A 25,832-nucleotide genomic window follows, 5' to 3' on the forward strand; every position below is an offset into this window, starting at 1 on the left:
ACTGGTCAAAACTAAGGAGAACCTGGGTTTTTTGGGGGTTGTTTGTTTGTTTGTTTTTTAATTTGAAACAGCTCTTCATGAGAAACTATCTGGTGTGAGAAGAGTGAGTGGTTTTACTTTGTTGGGTTTTTTTGGTAGCAATTTACTCAGAAACCCACAAGTTTGATAGCTCTAAAGTAGTCTGAGATCAGTGGCAGGTAAGTAAGGGTGCAGATCCTGGGTATGTTGACTGTTAAAAACATTCTTATAAGGCAGGAGGAGAGTGTGCATTTTCAGTGGGTCCTAGTGCAGAGTTTTAGGGGTGGAAGCCAAGTAATGAGAATATGTTAATTCTACAGGGCTCTTCAGTAAGGATCACCACAGGTGAAAGGAAACTGCCCTAGAATGCACCAGATGAATAGAATGAGTAAGCACATGGGTCGATATGCAAATGCTCATTCCCTGTGGAGCAAGGGAACACTCCTGACTGGTCTTCTGTCCTTCATTACCCTTCACAATCAGGACAAGGTTGGTCCTGCTATCAGCAAATGAAGACAAAATGCATGCGGCTCCTAGGTCTCTGGAAATCTTCTTGGTCTTATTCCCAGCTATGCAATAGATTGGTGGGGTCTTTATCATCTCTGTATTCTTTCCTGTGTGGGAGGGTGTAACAGCAGAGGGCAAATGTCCTGGATGGGCATCAGAGATTCTTTAACTCTCCTCTGCAGTTGCAAGAACAGCAGAGAAGTGGAGCTGCACCTTGCGAAAAGGTCTAGAGCCTCCTTGAGAGGAGTGACTCCTGGATAGCTGGCCACATCCCTTGGTTTGGAATGGCAAGCTGTAGAAATACTTGGCACTAGAAAAGCTGAGGTTTCACCACACCCACAGTCTTGCTGGAGCCTCACCTGCCACAGGTATGTGCATTCAGTTTCAACTAAAAATATCTCAACCGGTTGGAGTGGCAGGAAATAGTTTCTTACTGTGACTACGCCATGAGTGCTAGGTTAGAGAGTGTTTGTATAACTGAAGTGGAATAGGGAGTGTCTAAAGATGTATTGGGTCAAAACAGAGTTTGCAGCCAGGCTACAGCCAAATCTGTAATGAAACATGAGGGGAAAGGAATGGAGTGAGACCTGTCTCTCTCTGAATAAAAGACAGTTCAGAAAATACTGGCACTGGTATGTGCGTGGCTGCATACTTTTGTACAATGGATGTCTGTTTGTTCAGTCAGGAGGACTCCTGAGGGGCAGTTCTGAAGCACACCTCTGCACAGCTCTGAGTCTTCACACAGCACAGAGCTGAAGTGGAGGATTAACCTTAGTGTGATGTAGGGTAGGATTGGACTAATGCAACCTGTTGGGGGTTTTTTGTGGCTGAAACTGAAGTGAAGTTTAGATGAAAGGTGTGTTCTCAGATGTTCAATAGGGGTGTTTGCAGTTTGAAACAATTCTGCATCTCCCAGGTCCATAATGAGAAGGTGATTGTTTTATACTTGCAATACGTGTATTAAATAGAGTTTTATGGTTTTTAGTACTACTTAGGTAACTACCTCAAATAGTAAAGAATGGGGATTTAGTGTCTTTCATTTAAGTGTTCTACAACTAGCAGGAGCAGGACACTCCTTTGGAAGGGAGGAGTAAAATTAAAGATTGATATCGGTGTGGATAACTGACTTTAAGATAAGCAACAATAGCTGCAAAAGGTAGTGATCCCTGCAGCCACACAGTGGGCCAGAGCAGAAGCTGCACTGAATTGGCCTGTCTGAAATGGATTTGCCTGTCTCAGTTCCCCAGTGCCATGTACCTTCTGCCTAGGGACTGCAAAGAAAGACACTGGTAGGAAAGCACAGCTGGGAACCAAGGTGGGAAATTCAAGGCTTTTTACTTTGGTGACAGCCTGAGCTGAAGTCTCCTTAAAATAACCATGAGGAACACAGCCTGTTCAAGGACCTGGCAGCCCTCCAAAAGTGGAGATGACCAAGAGGGAAAACTAAGTGTGATGACTTTAGCAACACCGTTAATTTGTGATGAGAACAGTCTCAGTTTAGGAGGGAACTCTGAGTAAGAAGTGATTTGGGAATCTTCAGGTTCTTAGTTTACAAAGCAGGACTGAAACTAATAAATGTTCCCAGTTTAGCCAAATGCTGAAGAAGGAAAATACCCAAAATACCTAAAAGCCTTTGGAAGCACTTAAGAAGGAATAGAATGAATTGCATGACCTGTGAAAGACGCAGACACGTACCAAGCATTCTGACATTGTATAAATGTGAAGTTGTGGTTTGCCCGCAGTGGCATGTGAAAAGCATCTGTAAACATTCAAGTGAGTAATTGGTTCTTGTAAATGTTGCAGAACAAATACTGTAAAAATCCAACTTCTGTACTAGAGGTTGTCCATGTTGTCATTCTGAATTCTTACTGTTCTGTATGCACTTATCAGGAGACTTTCAGGAGGGAAAAGCTATGACTGTGTAAACACAGAGAATCGGGAGGGTGAGTTTCTGACAGAACCCCAAGTTTGGGGTTAACTCCTGAGATTAAAAAAAGAAAAGGAAAAAAAATTTAAAAGGCACAGCTTTTTCTCCTTGTCACACTATGAAAGGCACTTCTGAACATTTGAAAGGGAGAGCTAAGGATGTTTTGTTCCTCTGGCACCTAAGAAGTGGGAATGGTCACTTTTTCTCTGGCTCAGGGATGAATACAGCCAACTACTGTACCTTTTCCTGAGGACCCTTTAAATACAGAAACTTATTATGAAGACAGTACCACTTTCTCTCTGCTTCCAAAGTCCCAGGGGACACAGGTATATGCCTTCCTAAACATGATAATTAAGTATATGTTGTGTTTTATGGTAGGATGTGTGTTACACTGTGTCAAGGTTATGCCTAGTTGTGCAGTAAGAGACAGTAGCACTGTGCAGTCTTCCACTGTTGATACTGTAGGTCCCGGGGAATGAGGGTGGGGTGGGGGGGTGGATGACCTTGGAGCTTGTTGAGTGCTTTGTCGGGGGACTAGAAGCCTGAAGCTGTTTACTAGAGATTAACAAGGGGTATTTTTTGTGCCCAAAGGGGAGAGGACTATTTTTATCTTTGCCTTCTCTTGCTGGAGGTTCCTCATCGTTGCAGAGATGTGCATGTTGCTCTGTTGCCTACCCCGAAGATAAATTCTAGGGACAGGACTCTGTCAGAAGCTTCTGCATTGCCTTGGGCTTGGTGCTTACTAAAGGCTACTGGGAAAAGGGGAATGCAATGTGGGCTTTCTGTGCAAAAAAGGTGTAAATGTCTTCCATTCAAATCCTAGCAAAGGCAGAAAAGGAGCCCTGTTGACAGGCCTCTCAGAGACTACCATTTCTTTCCATTTCTTCTCCCCATTTCATATTGTCGAGGAAGGCAGTTTTTCTGGCATGTCTCCCATTTGGACAGATTTAAGTCCCCTTTAATCTTCTCAAGATTTTCACCCATAAACATGTCTCTCTGTACAGAAAGGCAAATAGCAAAACTTGCTCTGCAAATCACCTGTGTGAGGTGGAGGGAGGGTTGCATGATAAGGTTGAATTGCTTTTGTTATGCTGACTTTCCAGGAGAAAGTAATTCCTTTGTGTGGTTTTTGTTGCCCATCTGCTCCATTCCGTGAGCAAGGCTAAACCATGAAATTCCTTTGCTGTGAGGTGGAAAAATAAGTCTTTTGCATAATGAGAGTTGGAGTCACAAAAGTACCTACTTTCCTGTAGCAGCCACATACTAGGGCACAAGATCTGTGGAGCAAGCCTGGGAGGGAATGTGTGGAGGCTCTTTGAATTTTATTTAAAGCAATGGAAATTAAGGTACCCCAGTCAAGCACGTAATTGGGTATACTTCATCTTCTACTGTCTTTATTATATAGCTCACTTGAAGGGAATTTATAACAGAACATACCCAGCCTGATCTGTCCTCGCCAGCTTCTGTGCTTGATGTATCATAAGCAGAGAAGTTATACTTTTTCTCCCTCAATCTGTTTTCAGAATGAGAAATTTGCCACTAGTGAGTGATTTCCTATTACTGCTGCTCATGTGCACGCTTACAGGTGTGTTATATCTTTACTCTTGGTGCATGCCAGAGGCTCTGTTTGGTTGCTGAAGATTGGTCTTCTCCAAACACTATCAACAGTATGAAGCAGACAGTCTAACAGCTTCCTTTGACAGAACCTGCTTTCCATTCCTTACAGTTGCAGGTCTTGAGATGACTCTTGGAGTTCTGTAGAGTTATTTACTATTTTCCATTAGATACACATACATGACTTGAGTGTATCTTAGTTTAGGCTCTTTCCAGCCAATTGGTGAGAATTGTTTTATTGTTAACTAGAAATCTTGGAATCATCTTTATGATTTTCAAGAGCAGTTTAGATAAAAATGCAAACGAAGTATTGGCTATGTTCTCTAAAATGGATAGCAGAGTGAGGAATGGTTATCAAAGATCTATGGAACAAATGTCAGAAATAAATTTGCTAGTCTGTTCCCAAATTTAGAGGTAGCTTCTCTTCTGCCTATGTTCAGCTGGCTGGCTGCAGCCAGGCTTGCTCATCTCATCTGAGTTTGTTAAGAACCCTTCCTTGCAAAGCATGCTAGTGTTTTGTGATCCTTTTTTCTTCCAAGGCTCCCACTGACTGGGATACATCTTCTTTACTCCAACTATACTGCCTCTGTGTAGTTAGAAGATTCTCTTTTGCAGATCCATCCTCTGAATGCCATACTATGTCCCCTCTTTGAAAATGCCAGTGCTGCTTTCCCAGGTCAGATGCTGCCACCTGGTTTGGGAGATGAAGGGCTCTTTGTGATTAGTGAGGAATCTCCCTTTCTGTCAAGGTTTTGTTAAGCTGATGGAAGTGGAATTCCTGGAATTGCTGTCACTAGTCACCTTTGTCTTATATTTTCATGGACTGTTTGTGAACAGTGTTCCTTTGAAAATCCCATAGCAGACAGCTGTGGCTCTCAAATTCAGTAGAAGCAGCAGATGTACAAAAAGACATGGCTAGTGGAGGGCCCTGGTAGACTTCTGTGGTTGATAAACCTGTTGTGCAATGGAAGGGCAGCTTGCTGGAAGGCATAGTATCAATGAAATCTTTGGTAAGTGTCTTTCTATCTTATACAGCAAAAAAGCCTTTAAAACAAAATTAAATAGAAGAAAAAGAAAAAAAAGAAAACCAACCACATAGAAAGCCCTTTGGGAAGCTAACTGCTCTGTCCTTCCCTGGAAAGGAAGGCAGAGCCCCTCAAGTGGCAGTGTTTGCTTGTCCTGTGCTAAGCACACATGGATAAAAACTTTTGAGTGCTGTCCTCCTTTACCGTATTCCTTAGCCTCTTCTACTTAGTCCATGTCAGCCTTCTGGTAGAAGTGTTCAGCTTTGTTAGCCATGCTAATCCTTTGCTTCTCTGATCACCTCAGATATACAGGACCATGTATTACCAATTTACGTGGGTAGCACAGGAAAGGTACAGGGGTAGATGCTTTTCTGCCTCAAGGAACTCATGGTTTAATACCCCAAAATATGCTGAAGTCTGTCAAAAGGACTGTGCAGTAGTTATTGACATGTGAATATACAGTTACAAAGAGAAGGACTGATGGGGGGGGGAAGTCCCTCTTTATAGTTGGATGGTGTATTGCATGGAGCTGTTATCTCTCTTGGTGGGAAAGACCTTTGACAAGTAGAGAGCTGAAGCCAGCGATAGCTGGGTGACCTTAATTTGAAATGGCTTCAGTGATGTGGACACTTTTCTTCTTGGCCTTTGTAGGGGCAGGACAAATATGTATATTCCTGTCTGCTTTGCTAAAGCAGGCTAACTCTGTACCAGGAGCTATGCTGAGCCTTAAAACGAATCCTGGATAGAAGGAAAGAGGTTTGAGCTTATGCACTGTCCCAGGTGCTGCTTCAACTGGAGGGATTTTCTGTGACTGAAGTGAGCAACAGGTTGACCCACACAGCAGAAGCCAGGACTACCTGACATAAACGGCTGTACTGATACACCAGAACAGGTTCGCCTACTCGCTCAGCAGAATCTCACTGCTCAGACAGGCCGTTTACATCTTCCTGCTCCCCTTCACTATCTGTGGGATTGCATCGTTATCCAGTCCACTCCCATCATTTGATCAGATAAAGCTGGCCAAGAGATTCCCCTAACCTTTGGAAGCATTCAGTGATGGAGTTCTTGGGGTGGTAGAACCCACAGAGGCATACAGCTGGGAAGCTACCCGTCCTATGGTTGAGGGAGAAGGAATCTCCCTACATGGCCTGGGGTAGGGGAGCCCCTCCACCCACAGGTTGCTGGTTGGAGCCCCACTCCCTGCCTTCAGGCCTTTCCTCATGGACTGACTTATGCCTTTGAAAGCATCAGCCAAGGCCTCCCTTCACACAGTAACTAGCAACCTGCACTTTGCTCCTGCAAGTAGCTCGGGCCTGCCAAGTTCGATAAACTGCGTGAGGGTGATTTCCTTGTGCTCAGTATGCAATAGAATGTGTTGCATTGTTAATATTCTATTATTTGGTGCTTTTTGGAGGGACCTCCCATCTTTTTCCCCCACTTTTAGTCATTTCTACATGTCTGAATTCCAGCCTTCACCAAGGTCTCATTCATGCATCCTGCTTTCTAAGCACCTTCTGCACTCTGCCCTGCTCCTTTCTCCCCAGCCTTGCCCCACCAGACAGCCTGCTACCAGGTCCCTAAACTGCCCTACGGCTGCTTCTTTCTTTGCTGTTCATGCTGCACTGCAATATGGTCCTTCAGGCTCTTCTCCCATCCTATGGGCTGCTGCCTGCCCAAGCCATTTGCTTCCAGTTCTGCTTTCCTTGTGTTTTGCAGGGTTCAGGGGAGATGGGAGCTGCCTCAGCAGTTCCTGTGTGGCTGTCCTCATCCTGGTGGTGTTCTAGGAGACACGTCTGTGCTTTGAAGTCTCTTGCTGGAAGAAGCTACTACAGTCCCTGTGCAGGTGGAGGTGCTTCCATTGCACACCTCAGCCATTCAGGGACTGACAGGGATCTGTGTTCACAGATGCTGTAGAAGATAGCAATGAGGTAAATGATAGAAAGCAATGGAGATCCTGCTGGGCTCTCTGGGCAAGCCTCTTGTTGCTTAATGATGTTGCTTAACTGCTTGTTAGAAAAATACTGTTAACTTATATTCAGCAACTTCTTTCAACTCGCTAATTGTAGTAGTCTTAAACGATTTCAGTGAGTAAAGAGAAGGATGGTTTAGAGGTAGAGCAAACCTATCCAAATTTTGTGTTGTCCCAGAAGGTTAGGATACATTCTAACTAGTAACAGCCTCAACTGTGTCATTTTTCTGCTTGATGATGATAAATGAGCAGTTAGGAAATCCAGATTTCAGTTAGTCAACAGAGGTTTTTAACCATGTTGGACATCTAGGTTAACCACTCCGGAGATAGGGGATTATCAGCTGTTATGTAAACACAGATATGTCTTTTAATTGGAACAGGGGACTGTGACAGATGCTGTGTTTGCTAAAGAAACCAGACTGTCATGCAATACATCCAGAATGTGTTTTGTTTGACAGAATCATGCACGTGGATTGCCACTTTCCTTTGCCTTTATCACTAGTAAAACCATGCTGCTGATCAGACATGTGGATCATTAAAGACTGGACTTAGTTCTTATTTGGGTTGTCAGGTAAGAACTGAAGTTGGTTTAGTTCCGTTTGTTCCTGTTCAACTCAGCTTCAGATTTGCTGTATGAGTTCAGTGTAATATAAGACCTCATGGTAATTTCACCCCTGTATACATCATGGTGTTGTAGCCTGATAAAGCCCTTGCAGTCAGCAGTAACATTGTTCAAATTCATAACATACACGGGATCCCTTCATTCATGTACAGCATAGGGCTCGGGGTATTTTTAAGAACATATTTTAGATCATCCCACCCAGGACAGGATGTGTAGGGTGCCAAGGTGGTTTGGGTTGGAAGGGACCTTAAAGATCATCCAGTTCCAATCCCCTGCCATGGGCAGGGACACCTTCCACTAGACCAGGTTGCTCAAAGCCCTGCCCAACCTGGCCTTGAGCACTTCCTTTTGCCTTTTAAAATATAAGCACAAAGGCAGTGAATTTTCTGTGTGATTAAATAAACATCCCTGCAGGTCCCAGAGATGGAATATAGCACACTAGCTGAAATGTAGCAGCAGTGTCTGGTGCCCAACAGCTTCTGCTAGGTTTTACCCTGGGGTGAAGTCCTGTATGCAGCCAGTGATTTCTGGAAAAATCACTTTACAGCCTTTTCAGGAGAGCTGCTCATGTGCCACTTAGTATTTTGTTACTGCAAATGCATGTCTGTTATGGGAATTTGTTAATAGTGAACAAGAAAGGGATTATTGGGCAATACAACAGCCAAGGAAGAGAAGAACCTGTTTCCCAGGGGCAGAAGCTTCCCTTTGCCATATCATGCATATGCCAAAAGCTATCCCTAATCTCTTGACACTTTCGTGGATTGCTCATACCATTAGCTGAAGCTGTGTTTGCATTTCTGAAGAGGTTAGCTGGCAACTAAGCCCTCACTAAACCCTTCCCTTGTGTATGGCTCTCACAAAGGGGTGTCACTTTTGTTTACTAAGCAAAACAGTCAGGGTTGCTGAACCTGGAGAGCAGCAGGAAGCACGGGGACTCCCATGGGAAAGTTTGCTCATCTTTCCCATCCAGTGGCCAGCTATGTGAGAGGAAAGGAGCACAGCAGGGCCAGAAGGGGGTTTCTTGGGTTGAGCTTCCTGGTCCAAATTGAAGCACATGCTCTCTTTCTCTCCATACTGCAAGCCAGAAGCTTTGTAAACTTTCTCCCTTCCAGCCAAGTCCTTGCCATTTGGCTACTAATAATGGCAGCACACTGACATTCTTTCCTCTAGCTTAGGGAAGTTCCTGGGTTGCAAGAATATTGGAAGAAAAATAATCAAAGCCAGAGACATAGCAATCAGCTGTATTTTCTGGCTAGTTCAGATCTTGCCTGGGCACAGCATCTAGGCCAGAAGTTCCGGGACTATGGCAGCTTCTTCATACTCAACAGTGTAATGCTCTTTTCTAACCCAGCATTGCTGCCTTTTAGATCTGTGCAAGTGTGGCAAGTTTATGATCTCTTTCATGACCATCTAGTAAGGTGGCAGATGTCCGCACAAGTTTATCTGAAATCAGGAGAGAAGTTAAATGCAACCATGAGGTGAGACACAGAAACTATCCCAGCAGCAAACCAAGATTCAAGATTCAGCTGGTCTGAATCATCAGTCAAAATATGTTTGACCTCTTAACAGATTGATAGGGTTTTGGCTAAAGGAGCGAGGTAGAGTGTATGTGTGTGTGCGCGCGCGCGCATGCAAGCTCATCTGTATATGTGCAACCGTGTGCTTAAGGCTGCATATTTGGAGAGCTATATTTTAAGTCAGAAGACTTAAAACAGTAAAAGTAGGAATTTTATGCACAGACTGCATTTTCCAGTCAACTCTTCCTTTGAGATTTCCACTCTTTATTGTGAGTGAATTAAAAGAGAATAGTGAAATGGATTACGTTAGAGGCTCAGCTTCAGTTCTCAAGTACTTAATCTCTCTGGCTAGGATTCCAGTCTGTGGCCTCAAGTGCTCCATTTTAACATGGTGCAGCCACTGAGCGAGACAGCATTTAAAGAGTGCAGATCTTTCAGACCTGGCTTTGCAAAGCAAACACAGGGGTCCTATTGCAGTGCAGCATGGGCTAAGCATCCTGCAATGACTTTTCTATAGAAAACAGTTTCCAGTGGTGCTCTGAGCTTGTGAATGCCCCCTCTTTCTCATCCTACCTGGCTGCCACTTCCAACAGCACCCTTGCAAGCTCCAACTCTTGCCTTTCACTGAGCTCTAATAGACACTAAAACAACAGAGGCAGAAGCATGGCAGGCAGTGTGGGGCTGGGTGCGGCTGGGCCGGGTGCGTACGTGCTTGCGCACAGGTATGCATGTCTGTCTGTCTCTGGTTATGTGCCCACCAAGATTACGTAGGGACTGCAAAGGGAGCCATCATTTCACAAAAGCAAGCAGCTGGAACAGGAATGCTATCAACCCTCCTAAACACACCCCTTTAAGTTTCTGCCTTAGTTAACCAGACAGACTAGAGCACTGCTTCCCCCTCATTTTACCAAAGTACAGCCACTTGAATGTGTATCATTGTCATAGATTTTTATGCTGCTGAGCTACCAGATGCAGCAGGCATGCACAGAATGAACATTGCTCCTTGGGGAGCTTCACAACATCAGCAATACTAGGAAGTTGGAGAGATCGTAATTAGCAGGTAGGATAGGAGGAAACTCAGAAGACCTCCATGTTGATGCAACAACTAAACACTCATGGCAAATACTGCATTAGGTGAATAATTCAAGAAATGATTTTGGTGTGAGGAGTGGAGAGCTGAACTGCAGTCTTGGACCTCTAGTGAGGCAGTATCTGGGGATACTGATGTGCCTGTGTTGTCCTCGAAATTACAAGAACCTACTCACCATAATGTACAACCTTAATGATGGAAGAAACAGTGGAAGGGGGCCTGCATGCATTGTCTTGTGCCAAGTGCAAGGAAGGTGTCCAGCAATGTGCTGGCTTTTTAAATGAAGGTTACCAAGCTCTGGTTACCAGCCAGTTCCATAACCTTTAGCCAGCATGAGGGTCCTAGGCTGCCACCTGCACTCCTTTTGCAAGGCTGGAACCCCCTGCTGTCTGTGCATGCCTGAGGAGTGCCGGGCCTTCAGGCTCCCAGGGTATGCCATCTTCCTGTGTCAGAAACCAAGTGCTTCCAGGCTGCTGCTGTCAGCAGAGCAATTCCCCTGGTTTCTGGGTTTCCAAAAGGAGGGGAGTCTTCAAAATTTCAGTGAAAAGGTGTTCTGTGCATGCTGAACGCATGAAAACGTGCAAACTGCTCTGAGGAAGGAATGGAGCATGGGCTGACCCAGGGCTCCATTCATGGTTACTCCAGGTGGGGTTTCCAGGTTGAGATCCCACCCTCAGTACAGGAAAGAAATCGACCTGTTGGAAAGGGTCCAGAGAAGGACTGCAAAAATTATCAGGGGGCTGGAACACCTCTGCTATGAGGAAAGGCTGAGAGAATTGGGGCTGTTCAACCTGGAGAAGGCCTGAGGGAGACCTTATTTGTGGCCTTTCAGTTCTTATAAGGGGCCTATAAGAAAGATGGGGAGAGAGTTTTTAGTAGTGCCTGTTGTAATAGAACAAGGGGTAATGGTTTTAAACTAAAAGAAGGGAAATTCAGGCTGAATGTGAGGAAAAAATTATTTCCAGTGAGGGTGGTAAAACGTTCGCAAAATCTCTGGGCACAGGTTGCCCAGAGAGGTGATGGATGCCCCATCCCTGGAGACATACAAGGCCAGGCTGGATATGCTTCTGAGCAACCTGATCTAGTTGAAGATGTCCCTGCTCATTACAAGGGGATTGGACTAGATGACCTTTAAAGGTCTCTTCTAACCCATACTATTCTATGAATCTATGAGTGCTCAAACTGCCCTGAAAGGCATTTTTATGGTCATATATAATCACGGTCAAGCAACAAGCTTTATCTAGGGTGAACTAGGAAGGAGAACCGAGGTGTTGGCTTTATGAACTGTTTATATGTATAATCTGGCAACTATTACTCACTGATGTTTCTGCCAGGTCAGCACTGGTATGGTTCTTAACAGCAGTTTCCACCTTAAGCCCAGAGGAACACAGACCATTTTTCTTCAAATCACAGGGCCCCATACACTGTGACATGCCATGGCTGCAGGGAAATTGCTATGTCTGTGAAGCAGACCACTGCTAGAAGCCCCCATTTCCATTTTTGGTGACCTTTGCCACCAAGTACTTGACAGCCCAGAAGATGTAACTGTACAGAAGAGAAACTTCTCTTAGGGCTGCAGTAAGGTATTCCTGTCAAGGCTAGTACTAAAGCCTTGTGTGTTATTGTATTCCTTGGTTATGTTTACCTGAAGCCTGACTGGGATTCCCAGGGACCTATGTGGTTCCTCAGCAGTTCTCCAGCTCCAAGAGGAGTTGGATTTGTAGCATCCAGAGACCAAGAACTGTCTGCCCTGGGAACGTGCTTTAAACAGGAAGAAAATATTTAGGAGCAATAGCCTGTGAATTCAATTACCTGACCTTACCTTACAGTTATTCCTTATATTTTTCTCCCCTGACACCCATTTCCTTCAAGAAAAATCACAGCATTGATTAATGATTAGTCTTGGTTGGATAATAAGCACCAACCAAAACTGCTGCTGATTCCAGACCATGGTTCTTGAGTGAATAGCACATTTGTGCATGGCCATATTGCTCAATAGGATGTGTTTGATTAAGATTAAACATGTTAATACAATTGCATTTTTTATAATTTAACCAGGGTGGACAATATTGAGTTTTTGCCAGCTCCTATGCTGGCTGTGTGGGGACACAGATCTGTACCAGTAGGAAGCTTGTTGATAACAAATAAAACAAAATCTATGAATGCTTTTTTTTTTTTCCTGTTAAGGTATGAAAGGGAGGATCGATTTATGCTGGAAGCTCAGGTTTGCTTTGTGTTGCTGTGGTGGTGTTTGATCCAGGAGCAGTAAAGCACAATTTTCCCTATCACTGAGCAGGGAGTTTTTGTGTGCAACCTGATTCCCAGGAACGATTCTTGTGTGGAAGCAGTCCTCTGCAAAGTCTCTTATCCAAGGCAATGTTGGCAGGAGAAGTTATCCTCAGACTCCAGGTAAGGGTGGCTGTCTGAGAACATCTATTGACAACAGCCACGAGTGTGAGAGAAGGCCTAAGCTTCTCTCAGTGAGTATCTCAGGCAGTCATCTCAACCCTGCAGTGTGGAGTAGCAAAGGGAAAAGTACTCCAGACACAGCAGGCAAGGAATACCAAAGGGAGCAGCATTAGGAGCCAGGCAAGGGTACCAAAATGAGGATTGGCACACAAGGAAAGTAAAGGGTGACCCTGGAGTGTTGTGCTGAGTCTCTGTCAGGCTTCACCAGCTCAAGATGCAGCCAGGCATCCTCTTTCTTCTAAACCATTTCCCTAGCCTTGGGATTAGCCTTTTTTGGGAGAGAGAAAGCAGGTTTTCCTGGATCTCCTTTGGCATGTCTTCCTTTCTGGGGGTATCAGGCAGCATTCCTCCCATTGGTATATTTTCACAGCCCTTGTTTCCTGAGAGTTACACACTTTTCCCCAAATATCTTGTCCACACACAATACCCACTCATTCATATCAGTACAACTTGCCAATTTGGGAAGACATCAGCACAAAAGCAGGTAAGTTTAACGCCATAAAGGAGGGCTGGAGCCTTCTTAGCTGCTATGGGTACCTCCAGGATACTACACCAGTTGTTGTGAGTGAAATATTCATTAGCATACTGATGAAAGTCCTAAAGGAGGTGACAAGTATAATTATTTCTTTTTTAACTTGCTCACAGCCTTCGAGATACAACAGTTTTGTTGTATGAAAAGGCTCTTCCTAGCCAGAGTAATCACAGCCACAGGTGCTTGGAGCTACTCTCCACTTATTTCTGCTCATTCTTGCTCTGGCTTCCACACTTGTGGAGTACGGAAGACAGTGTGACATCTGCCCCAGAGGGATAGGAAGAGTATAAGGCATGAACTCAGACTGTTTCAGCAGGTGCTCCAGGAGTCACCCCCTACCCTTGGGTTTCCAAGTACTAGGCTGGCTGTACCTGGGTTTGCATACAGAAGTGATCCTGTTTGCAGCACCAAAGAGCATTATCATCCTGGTGGAGGATCAGGCAGTCTGGTTCCATTGCATTTCATGGAGCAGGGTCTTCTCACCAACTGGGGATTCTCTGGCAGATAATTTAGAGATGTGAAAGTGCCTGTTTGTAAGATAAACTCAGTAGCACCAATTTCAATATTACAGGAAATCTCCTTGCTATTTCCTTGCACAAATCTCTGCCCCCCTCCCCCCCTCCCCCCCGTCACAGGAAAAGAACATCCACTACCATGGGTTTTGGCCATTTAGGGTCCAGGAATAGAAAGGATCTGGCCAAAACCCACTCATTTAAAGAAGAAAACTTCTTTGAGAAGAGGCAGTGATCAGCACTCAAAGCAAAGCGTATCACTGCTACATACTAGAAATGTTTATTTTGTTCCTGAGACTGAAAATAGCAGGGAGCACAGCATGTAGCCGAGGGCTGCAGAGACATGTAACAGCTCTGAAGGACACCAGTATGAGTTTCTGTTGCAGTACTTTTAGGTAACATGTTTTGGTGCCACGCTTTTTATTTCCAAAGGAAAAGGATTCAACTCTCAGACACGAATTTTTGGTAATCCTTGGATTACTCTTTCAGAGCCAGAGCAGAGTGAATTCAGGGACAGGATCCTCAGGAGAAAGCCCAGTGTTATGTGGAGCTGCCACGTGTCCCTTTGCAATATTGACATCCCCTGAATTTGTCTCAGCTCCTTATCTAAGGCAGGGGTGCTCCAACCTGGCTTCCTGGGCCTAAGACCCATCACCTCTGTACCAGTCTGTTCCAAGGGTGTCATAATGTTTATACCTGCACTGTTTTAAAGGAGGAGATGTATGGGGCAGGACAGGGTGGAGGCTGCTGTAATGTTAGCTCAGTATGACTATGATAAGCGCTGGCAGAAGGGAATTTTTTTTAAGAAAGCATGGCTATTTTTATGTTCCCAATGTACTGCACAGGTAGCTAAGCAGGAGGAATGGCACAAGCATATTCACAACACAGCCAATAACAGTGACCAAAAATAAACACATTATTTAGACACATTCCAGAGCACCAAGCACCATCTCTCCCCAGCCACCTACTTGCTTTGTTACTCGGCTTAATAAAAGACACTGACTAGGTCCCTGAACCTCCCAGATGTGCTCTCTCCCCAGGACCTGGCTGACCTGAGAGGGGCTGCCGCACTCTGCCCTTTGCTGGCACCTCAGCCCCAAGCAGGGCTGGCCCACGGCACCGTGGGCATTGACACCCCACGAGGGAGCAGGGCCAGGCAATACCAGCAGTGAGAAGAAGTAAGAAGCGGAGCTGACACAGAGGGAGAGCCTGGCCCTCCTTCTCTGTCTTATCCTGCTGCCAAGGACTGGAAGAGGAGGTGTCAGTCCCTGCTGCCATCCTTGCCTCTCCATGTCAGGTGTAGCCATTAGTTCTTCCTATTCACCAGCAGCCAGCTTCCTTGTCCAGGGCTGCAGTATGGACAAAGCAAGCTATTTTGCTACCAACAGTTTCCCACCTAAAGGAGCTTGCCATCATTTTGCTACTGGATTGTGCTGAAATTATTTCGGAGTCTTGCTATGCCATCCAGCTGACAAATGTAAATATCTGTATCTGAAATCATTATCTTGTCTCCCCCCACCTCTGTTGGAGAGAAACAGATACTTCTCAGGTGTGATGTGGTTTGTTGTTCAACTGAAACTCCCTTGGAAGTGTGTCTTTACACCAACTATCATGGGAATCTGGATGACTGCCTGAGATGAAGTCTGCTCTGTAGACACCTAAGAGACAATTTAATTGCCCCCACCACCCTCCTACTATTTGAGATCCCCTGTGTTATTCAGAGTGAGCTGGTGCTCCAGAAGGGTAGTTTCCCACAACTCTTGTATCCTATGTGCCATCCCTGTGCTGGTGACTGAGTTACAGGTAACTGAGTTACAGGTGACTAAGCTACAGTACCTTCAACAAACTATTTGTCTATGCTGGTGCACCAGAATAAAGTCCAGATCACGGATGTCTGCATCTAGGTACCTACATATAAACTGGGTATCTCAGTTCTAAATAAACAGTGGAGATTCAGTACACAAATTGCTCTTACAAATGTGATTTGAGATGCCTAAAGGTATAAAAACCATCTGCACAGGACTGCCAGATCTGGTACAGGCGACCCATGTGCTCTTGGAGTGGTCCCTGGAAGCTGAGCAGGATGCCCTGTGGCATCTCAAATGACACTTATATGCTGATGTGTGCATATTAAGCAATTAAGGTGAGGCCCCAGGTAATCCAGGTAACCACGCCTGGGAGTATTTCAATGCACACAGCAGTAGGCACCTGGCACATTTGCCGGGCCAGCCCTTCTGAACTTTTGGCTGTCTGTGAGCTGAGACACTCACCTTACATTTAGGTAATAACCATCAGACATCTAAATTTAGGTGCCCCTATCTGCAAGTTGCATCCCATCCTTAAATTGAGGTGGTAATGATCTCACCTGTTGTGCTGTTTGTACTTGTCCACGTAGACCAGTGATTCCTCTCACTCCTTGGCATAGCATGAGGGCCATGGGCACCATCTCTCAGGCTACCTACCATGAGTCAGCAGCACTTGGCTTCCTGAGTCACTTGGGATGGTTTATTGTTTGTTTGGGGTTTTTTAAACGTATCCCCATTTATTAACCCTTTTAAGGTACAGGGTGTGTTTGATGACTGACTCTCAAGGATTTCTCAGGTACTCTGGAAAATGCCAGTGTTACTTTTCTTATATCTTGTTCATCCTCTGTCCCATGTTGTCCGTCCCCGTACCCCCCCCCATTTAATTTTACACACTGCCTTCCATGGGGTTTTGTGTGTCTATGTAAATGTAGGGAAGTAGTTGGCAGGCCATAATGTGCTCTGACAAGATGCAAATAGGCCGGGCAGTGACTAGTGACCTTTGAAAGCCTCTTGGGATGTTTTCCTAGACAGGTTGGGTTCCACTGAGCTGGTGCTAAACTCTTCACTTTCCTTTCCTCCTCTCATTTTTAACAACTGCCTCCTTCTTGGCTGGCTCACTAAGCCTGGGAGACCTACTTTAAAGTTAAGATTAATTTCATGTAAAGAAACCTGACGTCTTTTCCTAAGAAGCCTCAGGATTTTACACTGAAATGAAAGCAGCAAGGACAGGAGGAACTGTTCCAGGGCTCAGCACGGCCCACCCGGCAGTGACAGCACTGAGTGTTGCCTTTCACTCAGTAAGCTCTCATCCCTGCAGGCACTCATGTACTTTTATGGGGTGTGCAAGAGAAAGCTGTCTTGTATGGGTTTTGTTGCGACCTCCACATGTGGCGTTCAAAAGGGAGCAGAACTCAGAAATAAACCAGGGGCCCTAAAACAAATGAACAAATAAATAAAATTAACGTGGTGTGACAACCATGGGCAAAAAAACACGGGCAAAACTCCCCTGGTTTGGGGAAGGAGCACAACCTCCAGGAGTGGGAGGGATTTCTAGGTTCAGTGGCTGTCCGTAGTGACCGAGTGCTTGGTGTGGACAGACCCTGATGTCAATTCCTTAAGCAGGATAATAAAATACTCCCAGTGAGTAATATTTAAAATAACAGATGGAGTCATGAACATGCTGGAGATACTCAAGCCTGTGGATGGGATTGTGCCTATGGGTGTGTCATGCCAGAGGCACAATGTAGGGTAAGGGGGAATGTGTCATCACCTTCGTTCATTAACATTTGAGGCCAGCAGTTTGGACAAAGTGACTCAGTGCTTGTGAGCAGACAAAACTGTGCCAGCAAAGGCAAACTGCCCTTTTCAGGAAAGGTGCACATGGCTCCCACTGGCAGAGGTGGAAGGGATGACTGGAGCACATGAATCCCTGTGCCAAAATGTAGCGCCCAGCAAGAACCCTGAGTAAACTGTCTCTGAAGCCGGGCTTGAAGCCGCTCTGATTCTAGGTGCTGTGGGTCCATTTGCATCCTACAATCTCATCTTCCACCTTGCAAGCAGTTATCAGGCAAGAATGCATGTAAAGAGACAAAAGGCTTGGAGCAGGGAGGGGACACACTGCTATTCATAGCTACAGTCCCCACCCATGGGTGCCTGGAGTTGGGCAGGGGAGCACCTTATCAGGTGCTTGGCTGAGCAGCATTCGGTCCTGTCGCAGGGCTGGGCCAGGCAGCGGCAACATCTCCACCCCAATGCAGGGGTGAGTGCCCCACTGACGTCAGGAGGCCTGACTTCATTTCCTGGCGCTGGGACCGTATTTTCATAGCCCTTGCTGCTGGAGAGGAGAGGCGGTGGAACTGGAACAGGCGTGCTCAGCCACACCTCCCCAGCCTCCAGCTGTTAAAGCTCCCAAGGAGGGCGAGCACAGGGCTGCTTCTCGGCCAGGATTGAAAAAGAGAAGGTGACCGTGTTACTGGTTTGGAGGGAACTCAAGCTCTTCTAGCCAGAGCCTCCCTGCTGCCTTCTCCAGCAGGACTCAGGTAATGTCCTATACAGGATCCAGGGCAGAGCTGCCTCCTGTGGCTGGGGAGGGAGGGCATGCAGGGGGTGGGAGGGCAGGGGCATGGCATGCCACAGCCAACAGAGAAAGCCTTCTGGAGGTGGGGGAGTTATGGCAGACTTTCCTGGGAAACGGTTTGAAATTTGTGACTGTATGGGTGCATTTGATACACAAGTATCAATGAGAGAGTAGGCTCGGGCTGGAGGGAGGAGAACTCAGCCCTAAAGCAAGAGCTGTGATTTTGGGTGAACTGTGAAGTAACAACAGCAGAGGCTCCCTTGCACTGACTACAGAGCCTCTTGGGAATCGCAGACACTTCTGTAGGTGCTGGATGAGAAGACTCAGCTTCTGGGGGGCAACACTCACCTAGAAGACCGGGCAGAGACTCTTCATGCCGCATAGAACATCTACACTGGAAAAAAAAAGAAAAGGGAGCAGAAATAAGCACAAGTGGCCCAGCTCTCCAAGGCAGTGAGGTCCTTTCCATCCTAATTGTTCCAAGGGCTGTGGCAGTTGGCTGTGGCAAGTACCACTTGCAGTAAGCACCAGTCAGGACCCAGGGCTATGGGTGTGCTCTGTGCTACCCTAGGGTCTCACCCTGGCTCTCTGGACTCTCCACCTGCCCCAACAGTGGGCACCAGTCTATGGAGCTGTGAACAGACAAAGCTAATCTGATCAACAGTAAATGTCTGTGGATAAAATTGTAGCATTTCCTATCTGGATTTCAGAATGGTTCATTACTGATTACTCACAAATATCCAGATATCTTTCAGCTATACCCCAAATTTTGTGAGCAATGATTTTTGAAAACACCTGCATGTGTTATTCATTAATTCTGTTTTCTCCACACGAGTCCAGAGATCCCACATATTTAAATACTTTGCATTTTATTGTAGCCAGCTATTTGAGGAGCTGTGCATCTCCTTTTACACAGCAAGGTTAAAAGCTGGGAAAACATTCCAGCATTTATAAGCAGGTCACATTGAGGCATATGTGGAGCTGAGAGTGAAAAAGTGATATTTTTCCCCTTCATTCATTCCCTGATTAGATCAACTGCCATTTATTGAAGATTCAACCTATACTCCCTAAAATCTTTTGGAAGGGTTTTAGAATCATCCTCATAACTGCAGTACATTGTTCTGTAGGGGAAAAAATCCAGGCAAACAGCATGGCAAGCACTGAAGAATAAATTTTGCAAGGTTTATTTTTTCTTTATATATATCAGAAAAGAAAGCCCTTGGTTTTCCAGTGTGGGTCATCATTACAGCCATATTCCTCCAAGTTTTATGGCAATATTGTATCTAAACTTCAGTTTTGATAGATTTTAGATACCTGATCTTAACTGAGCAATTTGGTGCCTAGAAAGTGCCTAACGTCCTTGTGCAGTGTTTTCTTCACATGCTTCAGGCTCCCAAGGAAATAACAAACTTTATTCCCCTCGGCAATGGGCAGAGCTCATCTAAACAGCACTCTTATCTCCTGCAAGACAGACTTAAGCCAGGCTTACGCAGGAAGCACTGAGCTAGTCATGACGAGACAGCAGGAATGTGCTGGGCGCATTCAAGACCTTGTCCATCCTCGGTTTATGGACCCCTCAAGAAGTAATACGATGGTTACTTCTCATGTGTTACCTCTGACATGTCAGGTTTCCAGCCAGCGTAAAGCTGTGGAGGGGACTGAGGTCTTTGGGATGGTTCTTACTACTTTGCTAGGAGGAATATGAGTTTAGGGGATCATGGTTGGTGGCATATATTTCCTATTTAATTTGGAGTGAGAAGAGCTATGCTGGAGGAACCTAGGTTAGCTATCTGCAGGGTAAAAGGCAGTTAAGGTTCCCCTTCATTAATACCCATAAACCAGAGATAAGCAGGGAAAGCAAAAGAGTGAAAAGAAACAGAGTAATGAGTTTCCTGTTCTGCATTGCTCATCTGTGAACGTCACTGGCACAAGGTGCATATGTTGTCTGAACTTACCAAAAGAGTGTAAACTGTATTATGACTAACAGCTGCCCTTGTATCACAAAAGTGACAGGGCAGTTCAGGCTTTGTGCTGTGTGGCACCAAAACCTGTGAAAGCTCATCTTCTCCCTGCTCCCCGCGCTCCCAGGCATGGTGCAGAGGACAAGCAAAGTGAATCGCTACCTGCTAAGGGGCTTGTCTTGACCTTGATAGAGAGCTGATGCCAAACAAAGGGATGGCTTTGCTCCCACAGCCCCATGTCCTTAGCACTGTGGTGTCCTTAATAGTGGGGTGGGGATGGGAGTCTGCCCTGCCTCTCCTTCCCCACTGCTGGCAGCACCCAGGCTGTGGATGCCCCATCCCTGGCAGTGTTCAAGGCCAGGTTGGCTGGAGCTTTGAGCAACCTAGTCTAGTAGAAGGCGTCCCTGCAGTGGGGTTGAAACTAGGTGATCTTTAAGGTCCCTTCCCACCCAACCTGTTCTAGGATTCTAGGATATCACAGCCTGTGTCTTTTCTGCTTCTACAGCTTTGGGGAAACGTTTTGTGAGGAGTTTGTCCAAGGAGGCGAGAGGATGACGTCACCTCCCCGAGGTTGTGGCAGCATCAATGAAAGCTATTACCTGCTTTGTGACATGGAGGAGGCCTGGGGGATTGTCCTGGAGTCACTGGCTGCGGCTGGCATCCTCGTCACCATTTTCCTCATCTGCTCACTCTTCTTTCTCATCTGCAAAGTCCAAGACAACAGCAAGCGGCACATGCTCTCTGTCTATTTCTTCTTTCTCTTAGGCACACTCGGCGTTTTTGGTCTCACTTTTGCCTTCATCATTAAACTCAATGAAAGGACTCGCCCTACTCGCTTTTTCCTATTTGGAGTAATCTTTGCTCTTTGCTTCTCATGCCTCCTCGCCCATGCGTGCAATCTCAACAAGCTAGTGAGAGGAAGAAAGCCATTCTCCTGGCTGGTGTTGCTGCTCCTCATTGTTTCCTTTGCCCTGGTACAAATTGTGATCAATATTGAGTATTTAGTCACCATGCTAGTAAACCAGAGAGAGGATTTTTTGACTATGTCTGCGGAGAAGACTAACAAAGACTTTGTCATGCTTTTGATCTACGTGCTCTTCTTGATGGCTCTGATCTTCTTGGTTTCCATGTTCACATTCTGTGGGTCATACAAAAGCTGGAAGAGGCATGGGGCACACATCTTTGTCACTGTCCTGTTCTCCATTGCCATTTGGGTAGTGTGGATCACTATGCTCACAAAAGGCAACACAGCCTTAAACAAAAAAAACTGGGATGATCCTGTTGTGGCCATTGCTCTGGTGTCCAATGGATGGGTCTTCCTGATAATGTATATCGTGCCTGAAATTTGTTTCCTCACTGCCCCTCTGAAGCTAGAGGACTACCCTCCAGAAAATGACTTCTGCCAACCCAAGTTCATAAAGCAGACAACTGGAGTGGACAACCGTGCCTACACCCAAGATGAACTTGTGCAAGGTATGGTGAAGTGAATGCCTCCACTGTTCCCCAGTCCTAAGCGCACATGCACCACTAATGAGCTGAAAGGTGTAGGAGGGCTACAAGAAAGGTTTTGAAGATGATGGATTATTTAGAGGTAGGAAAAAGTTTCTGACTGGTGAAACTTCAGAAATGCAAGTGAAAATTAATCTGCAGACAAGAGGGAAAAGAGTAAAGACCAATACAAAAGCCAAAGATATGTAGGAGTGACTGACTAGGAGACTTACTGCGTATCAGGGCTGAGACATAAGTCCTTATGACTATTATGTCTGGAAAGTTTGTGTAAAAATTGAGGTTTTGTTTGTCTCTTAGCAATGCTCCAGCTCTTCAGACCTCTCCAGGTTATTCCTTGGAGATTATTTATTCCCAATTCTGGTATGGTTCCCATTATCCACTTAGAAATGAACCCTTCATATAAAAAGGAGGCAAGAAGGTCTTACTTTTCTGTATGAAAACCAGAAATTTCTCTGTAGGCATTTCTCATGCCTACTTGGACAAAGCAACATGTTTTATCAATTGAGGCTTCCAATAACTATGTGTAGGAGATGTGACTACACTCCCTGTGGATCTGCTATTGAGATCACATTTATCCCTGGAGTCAAACCTCCAGGTTTGTAAAAGAACAGCTGAAAAAGGCTGTGCTCTCCCAGAGAATACCACAGAGGGGGTCTTGCACATGCACATGGGAGGGATTTGACTGGTGATGATGACAGCAATTGTGAGGCAACAGGAGGTGTCTAAACTCCAAGGCCACCTATGTCCTGTTATTTACAATACCATTCATTCCTGCTTTCATAAGGAAATATTTAATAAGTCACCCACCTGTGGATTTTAACCCATTCCTGCCTGCATACTGCATAGTTTGATTAGTCTCAACCAGCTGCTAACATAGCCACAGGCCCTGTGAGTCTCCCTCACAGGGTATTTTCAGGCTACCATATAACATTAACTCACTAACTTTTGCCTACTTTTGTCTCGTGATTCAGGAAACACAGGAGACAACAGCTACTCCCCATACTCTTCTCAGTTTCAGATGAAGGTAAGTTCACACACCACTTTAGCTTTTTCACAACATGTAGGCTACTGTTTACATCCTCAGGAAGAAGGGGTGAAGACAGATGGACCTAGAGCAGGCTTTATGGAGGCAGACAGGAGCTTTACATTTAGCCAGGCAATACCGTAACGTGTTCATGGAGGTATCTGTGGCTGGGGGGAGGGAGCTCTGATATGTACAGGGACATGGGAAGACAAGAGGGGCCTGAGGCAAAGTCTGAGGTTGTTGTTTTCAGTAATTCTGGATTTGACATCACGTAAGAAGTCCTTTCTTTGAGTACTGTTCCTGCAGTAGACTGTGACCTTTCCTCATTAGGTCACATTCCTTTCTGCAACCCATGCCCTGAATGTCCTGAATGCCCACCAACAATCACTGGAAGTTGCAGTGCAGATCAAGAGTAGGCAGCCTGTGTGTCACCATGTCCATTCAACAGTCCTCCATAAGACCACAGCATAGTTCACATCATGTCCCCACGTGTCCTCTGGTGACATGTCGCCATTACAGATTTGTTCTGCCATGATTCTCAGCCCCAGTTATCACATGCTCAGGAAGCCTTCAGCTCTGTTTGTCTCTCACCTATTTCTTTTTGGTTTGTTTGTTTGTTTTTCCCAATTTTTTATAAGCTTTATTCTATTAATTCTCTCTGATTTTGAAAAGTAAAGACTTTTGTGTTTCCTTTTCAGACCATTGATCCCCAAAATGATTTCTCCATTCCTCGGGCCAAGGCCCAGACAAGCCCATACCATGACTACACCGGTGGGAAAGGCCCCATGTAACAGTTCCACAGTGAGCAAAAGGCTAAGTGCCCATCAGCAGAGCTGTGGGGAATGGGCCACATGGTGACAAGTGAGTCATCCTGCAAAAGAGACAAGAGTCAACACACACTGGCAAAAGAGAAGAGGGGTCCTCTTTTCCCCACACACCTTGTAAGCCCCTCTCATTCCTCACACACAGTTTTCAGACACATCCTGGTCCTGCTCACTCTTTTTCTCTGTGGTATGGAGCTCATTTCTTCTGACAGAGGAATGTGCTAGGAAGAGCCTATCCTGGACTATTTTTAGCAGGAATGCTGTAGGGCTAGAGCAGCAGGAAGCTGATCAGCTGCATTTGTGACCATCTCTGCCCCAGCCAGGACTTGCTTTGATAGCTTGTGGGTATGCCTGCGCCCTGTGTGTGACGGAAGAAGAGGAAGGAACAGAAGCATCAGCCCCACTCCTGCATGAACACATCTCCAGTACTACCAAGAACACCCTTATCAATACACCATTTCTTTTGTGCTTACTCCCATCCTTTCCTGGCCTTCCTCCAGACAGCAGGGAAGAGACGGGGGGCTGGGAAGAGTATTCTTTTTTAATTCTTCATATTCACTTTCAGCCCCTTCCTCATCACCTGGGGACCACCTGGAGTGAAGAGGGGAGAGAAAATCTAAAGACATGAAAACATCTACCCCTATTTACTTTGATATGTTTTCTGATTTTCACTGTAGCATCAGCCACCCTCCTAGCTCAGGCTCCTGACCAAGCACCCCAAGGTGCCTGTTCCAACCTGCAAATCCTCCTTCCCCACCCCTACAACCCCTGACTGTGGATCCCTGCAAACAAAACCTGTTCTGTGCAGCTGCTTCCAATGCCCTGGTGGCATTTAATCACATGCACCTTGGAGCTCTGCTTGCTCCGGAGCGTGTCTGTGGCATTAACACAAACATTTCCCAAGCAGCCAGCTTAAGGAAGGTGGATGCCCCTGTTCCAGGAGTGAGTGAACGTGTGTGTGTGTGTGTGTCTGTGTGTCTGTACGTGCTGTGTGGACTGCACCCTGGTGATGAGCAACAAGTCTGCAGAGTTGAATCATTCTGTAGCCTGCTTTGCATTTGGTAAATAGCTTTCCATGATATTTCATAAAGCAATGCATAGAGCTGTCCAAGTGGGTGTGTATGATACACAGGTGTCTGACACAGCTGTATATTTATTTAGTACTTTGTACATGGAATATTTAATTAATAAAAAGCCAGGGAGCCTGACTACGAGAGACTGGTGCTCCTCTCAGGGATGTAGTTGATTCCTCTAATGGCTGGTGGAGTGGCAGCAACAGCTCTCCATGGGTTGGAGTGGGTCACCTGGGAGACTGTAGCTCAGGGGAGAATGGCAGAGATGCTGGCTTCTTCAAAGTTGTGTTGCTCTGGGTAAGAGATCAGCTGCTTGAGGGTGCAGAAGACGGTTATAGCTTCTCTGTGCTACTTTTCTTGAATGAAGCAAGCTGATTCGATGTTTTAAGTGTTTAAGAAATATGAGGCCAAGCAGCAAATGCAGGAGGAGAGATAGGACCTTTTCATCCTGTATCTGTGTCTGCTGCATCTACATTCCAGTATTTATTTACTTGTATCGTTCTGGGTTCTTGCATAATCAAGAACAGGCGAGGAGCTTGTAGGTATTTAATTCAGCTGGCAAAAATCTGTCTTTCCAATGTTCTGAAGACATGTAATATTTTAATTTGAAAGTAGAAACAATATCAAAGCAAAATAATCATGAGTATGAAGATGTTAATAGTAATAATTTTTTTTTTTTTAATTCCTGATGGTATGAGGCTGTAATCTTCCATTTTAGAGGCTTCCTCTCCCATGAATTTTTGCATGGTATGATGTGCTACCACATATCCATATGCTCCTGGCAAGCAAACCCCCCTTCTCGGTCTCAGTGCTGCCTAGAATAGGCCAGGCTGGGCCCTACCCACTCTGCCTACCAGCAGTGAAGGGCAATGTAGAGACATTTGGGTCTTAAGAAGCTCTTGGCAATGTAAAGAGCCCTCCTAGGCATTGGTTTGAAACACATCACAGGACATCTTGCCTTTATCTAGTAAATTTGAGGTGGAAATGATGCTTACCCTCTCCTCCTTCTTTCCCCTCCACACCTACAGAGTCCCTCACATATAACCCAGAGGATGGGAGAGAAAACTCAAGGATACTAATGTAACATTGGGAAACAGATTGGCAAAGTGTTACCTGAAGCCATGTGCAAGTTGTTGGCTTGCAAACTGAAGGCAGGAAGGATGCGCTTCAGCCCATACTAGACTTTCAAGAAGTTAGTCTTCCAAGCTGATGTCGTGCCACTGATGGCTTAAATGTAGCTAGAGTATGTCCCAGGA

General features: G+C 45.6%; 1 protein-coding gene across 2 annotated transcripts; it reads left to right on the top strand.

The window, feature by feature from the left end:
• Window positions 1-78: 78 nt before the first annotated feature.
• Window positions 79-25,248, top strand: LOC133216911 (retinoic acid-induced protein 3-like). 2 transcript variants are annotated; one of them, XM_061362014.1, is made up of 6 exons: window positions 79-2,298; window positions 5,872-5,983; window positions 6,808-7,631; window positions 20,652-21,619; window positions 22,627-22,679; window positions 23,378-25,248. In XM_061362014.1, the coding sequence occupies exons 4-6, from the start codon at window positions 20,698-20,700 to the stop codon at window positions 23,468-23,470; spliced, it is 1,068 nt and encodes a 355-aa protein (XP_061217998.1). In that variant the 5' UTR covers window positions 79-2,298; window positions 5,872-5,983; window positions 6,808-7,631; window positions 20,652-20,697; the 3' UTR covers window positions 23,471-25,248. The 2 variants fall into 2 exon arrangements, with proteins under 2 accessions (XP_061217998.1, XP_061218003.1); XM_061362019.1 differs by having other exon boundaries at window positions 79-897; window positions 1,585-2,298; window positions 5,872-7,631.
• Window positions 25,249-25,832: the final 584 nt, after the last annotated feature.

The sequence above is a fragment of the Neopsephotus bourkii genome, unplaced genomic scaffold (genome assembly GCF_033783945.1).
Source record: "Neopsephotus bourkii isolate Nb327-2 ecotype Australia unplaced genomic scaffold, CSIRO-AGI_Nbou_v1 NB_107, whole genome shotgun sequence".
Classification (NCBI taxonomy): domain Eukaryota; kingdom Metazoa; phylum Chordata; class Aves; order Psittaciformes; family Psittacidae; genus Neopsephotus; species Neopsephotus bourkii.